The 8,404-nt window shown below is 38.9% G+C and overlaps 1 protein-coding gene across 1 annotated transcript in view; it reads right to left on the bottom strand.

The window, feature by feature from the left end:
* The window catches only part of Zfand3 (zinc finger AN1-type containing 3), a 208,508-nt gene that overhangs the window by 150,210 nt on the left and 49,894 nt on the right, over window positions 1–8,404 (bottom strand). The window contains exon 2 of the mRNA XM_005360315.3: window positions 3,304–3,344. Within this exon, the coding sequence (XP_005360372.1) occupies window positions 3,304–3,344 (41 nt within the window). The remainder of the gene's footprint in view (window positions 1–3,303; window positions 3,345–8,404) is intronic.

Genomic DNA, 8,404 nt, shown 5'->3' on the forward strand with positions numbered 1-8,404 from the left:
AATATCCAAATAAGCTTATGAAAAGATGCTCAATGTTATTAGTCACTAAAGGAAATCAAATTTAAAAGGTTAGTAATCAAGTGGAGGTAAGGATGAAGAATGATGTAGTCCTTATGTAAAATTAATAAAGATGCAAAATTTGGCAATGAGCTTGGATAGCTGGTAAAGAAAGACATATGTTTCCTATATAACCAATAAATTCTCTGACTGTTTGCCTAGAGAAGTGAAAAGTTAGATTTTCACAGTAACCAATATGTAACTATTCACAGATGTTTGATCAGTAATTTCTAAAAATGGCAAACAGCCAAATGTTCTTTCATTGATGAGCTAAAGAATTATTATATGCCAAAATGCAATGAAAGTTATCATTGAAGATAACTGTTGAAATAACCAACAATGTTCATGGATCTCAGATATATTATACTACACAAAAGAATCTATATTTAATGGCTATATATGATCCCAGAAATATGATAGACCAGTTGTTGGATATCTTATCAATATCAGAAGGACTAAATAGAAATGTGTAATTATGTGGAGCAGAACCTGGTATTATCTTTCAAAGTGGCAGAGGGACTTTGGAGTAAAGAAGTACAATTCTATACCTTCAAAAAAATAAAAAAATAAAATAAAATAAAATAGCTGTAGCCAAAGCAATCTTCATGCTGTCTTGTATGCATCTCATGTCAATAATATATTCCCTATGCTTTTCTATCTTCATAACCAAACAATACACAAATGCATTTTTAAAGTTCAATGGTGTTTTTTTTTCTTCTTAAAGAATTCAAGTGCTAGAGGCAGGCGGAAGACCAGCCTGGTCTACAAAGGGAGTTCCAGGACAGGCTCCAAAGCCACAGAGAAACCCTGTCTCGAAAAACCAAAAAAAAAAAGAATTCAAGTGCTGTGTGAGCAGGCAGAAGCAAGTAACAGAAGAGGGAAGAACCTGACAAATGTGAAAGCATTATTTTTCTTGAAAGCAGAGTTTCATGGACTCAAACTCAGCAGGCAGTCAAGAATGACTTCAAACTTCTGAATCTCCTGCCTCCATACCTCAGTGCTAGCATGTAGCACCATGTCCAGTTTACCTGGTTTATTAAGGATTGAGCCCAGGGCTTCATGCACACTAAACAAGCTCTATCAACTGAACCGCACCCCAGCCCTCTCCCAAAATGCTTTTTAAAACCTGTATAAAAAGGATGGACACAACAGCAGCAACAAATAACTATAACCAAAAAAGTAAAACAAATCTAAAGAAACATGAAGGCCACAAACTGACTCTGTTGATGATTTTGTTTGATTGATTTTGGTTCTTCAAGACAGGGGTTTTTTGTAGCTTTGGGGCCTGTCCTGGCAATCACTACATAGACCAGGCTGGCCTCGAACTTACAGAGATCCATCTACCTTTGCCTCCCGAGTGCTGGGATTAATGGCATGTACCACCACCATCCAGTTGATGATTTTTTTAAAAAAACATTATATTCATCCAGGGACATGAGAGAGTTCTTCCTAAGTATTTGGTGTGAACTGCCTTATTCAAAGGTATCTGGCCTTCCCAAGGGAAGATCTCTACAAACTCCAATGGAGATCATCCTGTGAATAGAGCTACAATCTACTGCAAACTGTACCTATGTTCATCTGTCCTACTGAAGTTCTCATCATTGAAGAAATATTTCTTTGTATCTGTAATTACAGCTATCAACAGAATACAGCCCTCCACAGAACCTGGCATAATGTGATTAAAATTGGATGAAGCTCAAATTTACCAACTAAGCTTTTCTTTTAAAAACCTAAAGTGACAAACTGCTAACTCTGAACAGATGCAAATTGGTAGTTTCCCTACTCCTACAACAGGCCAAAATTCTCACCTATCCTCTAGTTTAGGCACAAATGTCAAGGTTTAATGAAGATTGCAGAATGATTGTTTCTTTGCTCAGATAGCATAATGAATCCAAGATGAAAACAACAATAACAAAAAAATCACTTTGATTGGATTCTTCTGAGCCCCCTTCTTGATTGGGCTTTCCCTCTGCCTATGTAACTATACTATAACAGACACACCCCCAATATAAAAAGAGTTAAACATTAACAGCCTTCTAAGTAAAAAGCTAGCATCCTTAGAATTACAACCATACACAACCACCCACCATCAAGTCTGCCTCTTCAAACCTAATAACTCCCAAAATACGCACTGTTCTAGTCAACACTCACAAGCATGTCCTAAACACTCTCAGAGCATTAACTAAAAAGGACTTAGAATTATAAATTGTTCCATGTCATTTGAGATGTATGTGTATCTCCTCCTACAACTTGGGAATGTCTTTCTCAAGAACTTGAAAGCCATGTTTTTAAAATGTAATTACCAAATCTATCATCTCTCAGACTACTTTGCTCATTACCAGTCCATTTCTTCCGTCTCTATAGCACCTCTGCTTTGTCACCTGTGCCCAGTTCTTGAACTTTCCCTTGAAAGGTCCCTGCAACCACTATGTACTATGTACTTGAGTTCAGTTTATGCTATATCCTGTTGTCTGCTCCTATGGAGTTATCACTAAAATCTGTCCGTAACATCCTATGCAGTACCCAAGCTTTGCTTGCCTTTGACAAATTAAAAAGAAACTAAACACATCTCATCAGTAAAGAGTAAACTGAATTATAGAAGATGACTGGCTATAAACTTCTCTTTGAGAAACTAAATTGGGGATTTTACGTTCAGGAAGGAGTCACAGTTCAAGAACGCAATCAGTATGTGAAGATTGTAAAGCCCTTGGCAAGTCCCAGTCCTGTGTTTTACAAATGATGGATCTAAAGTCCAAAAAGATGAAGTGACTTACCCAAGATGATTTCAAGGAGGAATCTGATTAGAAGGAGCTAACTCAGCATGACTCGCTTCCTGACTCCAACATGAAAATATTCTTCCTGTGGTATTCTCATTGGTGAAGCAACATTTACTATTAATCATTTAAGTCAAGATCAGAGATTAATATACAGGACCCTACTAAACCAGACACATTTTTAAAATTCCTCTGTACCCCAACAAACTGAGCAAACTGCATTTGATGCAAGTACGCATGAAATTCTATTGCACTCAGAGAGGCCAGTTCAGCAATCTTAACCAATATATGAAGTGCCCAGTGAAGAGAAGCTGCTTTCACACATAAAGAAAACAAAGCCCCATGCAAAATCCATAGAAGGGCCATATAATTTAGATAATCTTAAAATAACCAAAAAGGAAAAAATAAATTGTTGGGGGAAAAAACAAAACACAAAAAAACAAAAAACACCCAAACCCTTTTCTGCACTTACCAGCAAAGCATTTGGAACAGAGATTCATAGTCTTGCTGGACCTGGGGCAAAAAAAAAAAAAAAAGAAAGAAAGAAAGAAAAGAAAGAAAGAAGAGCTAAAAATTCCATATCACTCTAATCAAAACAAAAAATTAAATGCAGGCAAAGAATTTACTGGCCAGACAACTGCTCTAATAAGCTAATTAATACAAGTCTGGCCAGCTATCTATCCCATCCCCAACAAAACAAAAGCAAACAAAACCAAAGTAAAATGCATGGGTTTTTATTTTTACCTTTGCATGTGCCAATGCTTTATTTTATTTGCTGTAATTAACAGCAGGGGCAGCCATATGTTTAGGAGTACTGCAGTAGCCCCGGAGTCAGTTTATCTCAGAGCTCACCGCAGTCCCCTCTGTGAAGAGCAGACATGCCCATAGAGGAGTTTTAAGCTCCAGAATCACAGGCATCTGCTTTCCCATCACTACAACTTTTATCCCCTCTTCAATCCTCTCATTCAGATCCTGGTCACACGATGACCTTGTTGTTTAAAATTTTTCCTTCAGCTGTTCCCAATCAAATCACTTTCTTGGGTCCTTTCATCTGTTAATAATAGCTATAAATTCACTGAATACTAACTTGAATGGGCATTTAACATACATTATCTTATTAATCACCCCAGACTCCCTAAGACAGGCATTACCATATTGCTTTGCTTTACTTTTTAAAAAATTTCACATTCATGTCTATATAACCAGAAAACAATCCCACAACTGGCTACAAGTAATGAATATTAAGGAAATGTTCCCATCTCCTCCAAGATAGTCTTAAACTGAGGAGATCTTAAAAAATCACAGCATACCCTCTCATCCCCATTTGACCAGCCAGCAACTTTCCCGAGATTTACATTTAGAGACTGCAGATGCTTACTATCTGAGTTAACTCTAAGACCATCGTGTCGACCACCTTTTAACAACACAGCGCCTGATAGCACACAGCCAGCCAGGGACTAAATAATCAATTTATATGCCAGATGCTACTCTCTGATGCTTACCTGAGCCATCCCGCTCCAAGCAAACTCATTCTTAGAATTTAGAATTTCCAAAGACCTCCAAGATTACTCTACATTGGGCAAGTTGGCCTATCTGCAGCTTTATTCCTAAGGAACTTTCCTCTCAACACTAAGCCTTTAGCCAGAGTTGCCCTGAAAAATAGAATAAGCCAATTTTCTTCTGTCCTATTTACTAAATTTTACAATTTAAGCCTCAGTTCTGGTACATACCAATCATCCCACCAAATGGGAAAAAGGAGGTTGATGCCAGAAGGAGCCACACAGTGAAATCAAGGGCAGCCTGGGCTACATAGCAAGATCTTGTCTCATAAGATCAACAACCACAATTTTAAAGTGAGGGAGGGTTGAGGGGAGCCAAAGATTACAGAACAGAAAATACATGATTCACATTTAACTCCAATATCCTCTCTTTTCACCATGAGAAACAAGGATGTCTGCTTGTCACAAAAGCTGAAGGATGCACACCAATACCAGCCTTACTAACAAGTAAGAAAAATATTCAGGGAGGAGGAGACAAAAATGCATTTTTTTTCTTCAGTCTTCCTGATCTCTTTTCAGATAGTTTATTCAAAGTGCCAAATCATAGTTCTCAAAACCCAAGAGTCTGCTGACCCCACTTACCCACCTCTATAAACAGCAACACTTCTTCCCAACTCCTCAAATCACAATCTCATGTAAAGTTTTTACTCTCTTCTTTTCTGCTGTTTTTTGGATAACACTCAGCAAGGCCCACAGCTCCACTCGCAACTGCACTTGTTACAAACTTGTCCCACCAATGCTCCGGCACCACTGACACTTGCCTAAATTACTCTCCACTATCTCCTGCCTCTACAGTGATTTCCCACCCACCCCAAAAGTCAGGGTCATCTTTTAAAAAGTGGGTTATTCTTCTCTCTCCTCTCTCTCTCTCCCTCCTTCCAATAAATGAATTTCCATGTTGCGGGAGGTCCTTCCGCTCCTCCAGCCTATAGCCGCTGAGATACCCGCCCATTGGGGCGTGGTCTCTCTCTCCCTTTAAAAAAGCGGCCACTTCCTTCTCTCGCTCTCTTCACTTCCTGCTCGGCTGGCGACTAGACTCCTTTCCTGGTTGTACAGAGGGCTGACGGTGATCTGTAAGTTTTTTCCCCTTTTAATAAATAGTACCCTATTAATCATAATTCCAAACTGCTGTGGCATCGTTTGTGACTTACGTCTACATTTCCAGTCATTAAACTTGGGTAGTCAAGATTGGCAGCAAGAACCTTTATCAGCTAAGCCATCTTGTTGGCTCTCATTTGGTATTTAACAGGCAACCAAAACATGTAAGTAATGTTAAGAGATGAATCCTTCCTAGATACCTGAACCATGAAAAACCTAAGTAGAATTTTTAATGTATTTTGTAGTGTGTGGTGACCATTATCTAAAATTCCTGTGGCTGTCAGGTTCCCACACATCTGGAGCTCTAGGGACAATGCCACCCTACTCAGGAGTCAACTGGGAAAAAGACACTATAAAAGGTTTCTTTGAAACAAGATAGGGATTTAAAGTCAGGTTAACACTGTTACTGCTTTGATAAAATTATGTTTAATGTTCTTCACTGGTTGTCCAAATACATAGCTCTTTATACAAAATTGGGGAGGGGACAAACATGTAATCAAAAACTAAAGACAGGTTATAATTCTAACTCATATGTCATCCTACTATTATATAACATGCTTGCTTGGATTTTTATGGGTAGACATGTATAACTCAGAATTTATTGCATTTAACAGTAAGTAGTGTGTAGTATGCTCAAACCATACACTTTCAAATATAACAAGTATTTCATAGAGAAATCCATCAAAATTCATGTTTTCATTTTACATGTATACTTACTATTTCTGCCATTTCTCTTGCTGCTCTATAATGCGGCTTTAGGCTAGACAATGTTGTAGCCACTATTAATCCACCGCATGTTCACACTATACTTAGCTGCACTCTTAGTCTTGTATGCATTACCTTTTTCCCAGCTATTTTTCTATTATAAATATTGCCACAATGAACATTTTTAATCTCTGGTAATGAACCTGTGTCTGAATAATTTTTCTTTGAAACTGTTTCTGAAAGTTTACTAGATGATAAAGTGTGAATTTCATACAGGCTATGAAGGTGCTTTCTGAATAAATTTTACATACTTCTTTCAAATAATCCTCACCAACACTGAGTATTTTTATTTTGAAATTTTTGCTTTATAAAGAAATTATCTTGTTTAATGATGTGTTTTCCTCCTCCCCAATTTTGTATAAAGGACAATTTTAGCTGTATTACTATGACATCAATATTTGAGGATATTAATTTGGGGGACATCAATTTTTCAACAAAGAAAAATAATCTCAAAATGGAGGTAAAACTGCTCTCTGGTTCTCCCAATCTCCAGTCCAGCTCCAGCCATCATCTCAACCAATACCAAAGTGGGAGCCGTGCTGCCATGACTCAGAGAAAGCCAAGCAGGTAAAGGAGTTGGACTATTGCTCATCTGAACTTTAAATTATAGAATAGGGCTTTTTTGATGTTCATGTTATATACATGGGAAAGGGGGTGCACACATATGCATCTGTGTGTTTACATGTGCATGTGGATGTACCATGTATTCCCATGTACATGTGGGTGCACATGCATGGGTGTCTACCTTCCTCAACCACTCTCCCTGTATTTTACATAGGTAGCAGGGTCTATCACTGAGCCTGGTGCTTGCTGACTCAGTCTACCTAGTCTTGCCCCAAAGATTTCCTTATCTCTGCCTCCTGAGAGCTAGGAAGGATTTCAGGCAAGCTGCCCAGATTTTACATGGTTTCTGGGGATCTAAACTCCAGTCTACAAGCCTGCATGGCTAGCACTGAGTCATCTCCCAGGTGAGAGTTTTAAGAGAGCTTTTTCAACAGGCAAACTGCTTACACTGTAGAAGCATGAGGGCCTGAGTTTCACCCATAGCATACACAGAAAAACAGAGGTGGTAGTAACACATCTGTAACTCCAGCACTGAGGTTGGAGGGGCAAGGGGAACCTCCAGGGACTCTAGCTTAATCAATGAGCTCTAAGTTCAGTAAGAGAACTTATCTCAAAACATAAGGTGGAAGGGATGGAGGGGACTGTTGCTCTCCGAGAGGACCTGAATTCAGTTCCTAGGACCCAAGTCCAGGATATCCAACAACATCTTCTGACCACAGGTACCAAAACATATACGAGGGACAAACATACATGCAGGCAAAACACTCATACACATAAAAATAAATAAGTCTAGGGGCTAGAGTGATGGCTCAGAGGTTAAGAGCACTTGCTACTCTTTCAAAGGTCCTGAGCTTAATTCCCAGCAACTACCTGGTGGCTCACAACCATCTATAGTAAGATCTGGTGCCCTCTTCTGGAATGCAGGAAAAAACACTGTATACATAATAAATTCTTTTTAAAAATGAGGAGGCAGCGAACGGGAGAGAAAGACATGAAGTTTTCATCTTTAGCTCTATACATTCATGAACAGGTGTGGACACCCTGAATACAGAACAACCAACAGCTTTGGTCTTAGAGCTTGAAGAGGTGGATACAGCAACATCCACTCAAACATACCAAGCTGACTGGATGCAGTGGAACCAAAGAGCAGTTGCTAGAGAGGATCCTGTAATGGTTGGTGGCCATTTTATTGGTGGTAGGAAAAGAAGACAGAGAAAGAATTTGAGAGACTACTTTGAAAAGAATGTCAAGACTAAAAGACAAAAAAAACAAAACAAAACAAAGGATCTGTTTTCACAATGTCTGATGATCATGATTCAGCTGACAAGGTTTTGTTTAAAAATATCACACTATGGACTGGAATTGAACGAGCATGTGATCAAATCGGACTCTCTGATTGTGGCTGACAATGAGGGCGAACTGAGAAGCCAACAATAATGACACCGGATTTTAATTCTACTGCATGTACTGGCTTTTTGGGAGCCTAGTCTGTTTGGATGCACACCTCCCTAGACCTGGATGGAAGGGGGAGGGCCTTGGATTTCCCACAGGGCAGAGCACCCTGACTTCTCTTAGGACTGGAGCGGG

This window comes from Microtus ochrogaster, linkage group LG2 (assembly GCF_000317375.1).
Source record: "Microtus ochrogaster isolate Prairie Vole_2 linkage group LG2, MicOch1.0, whole genome shotgun sequence".
In the NCBI taxonomy this organism is placed as follows: Eukaryota; Metazoa; Chordata; class Mammalia; order Rodentia; family Cricetidae; genus Microtus; species Microtus ochrogaster.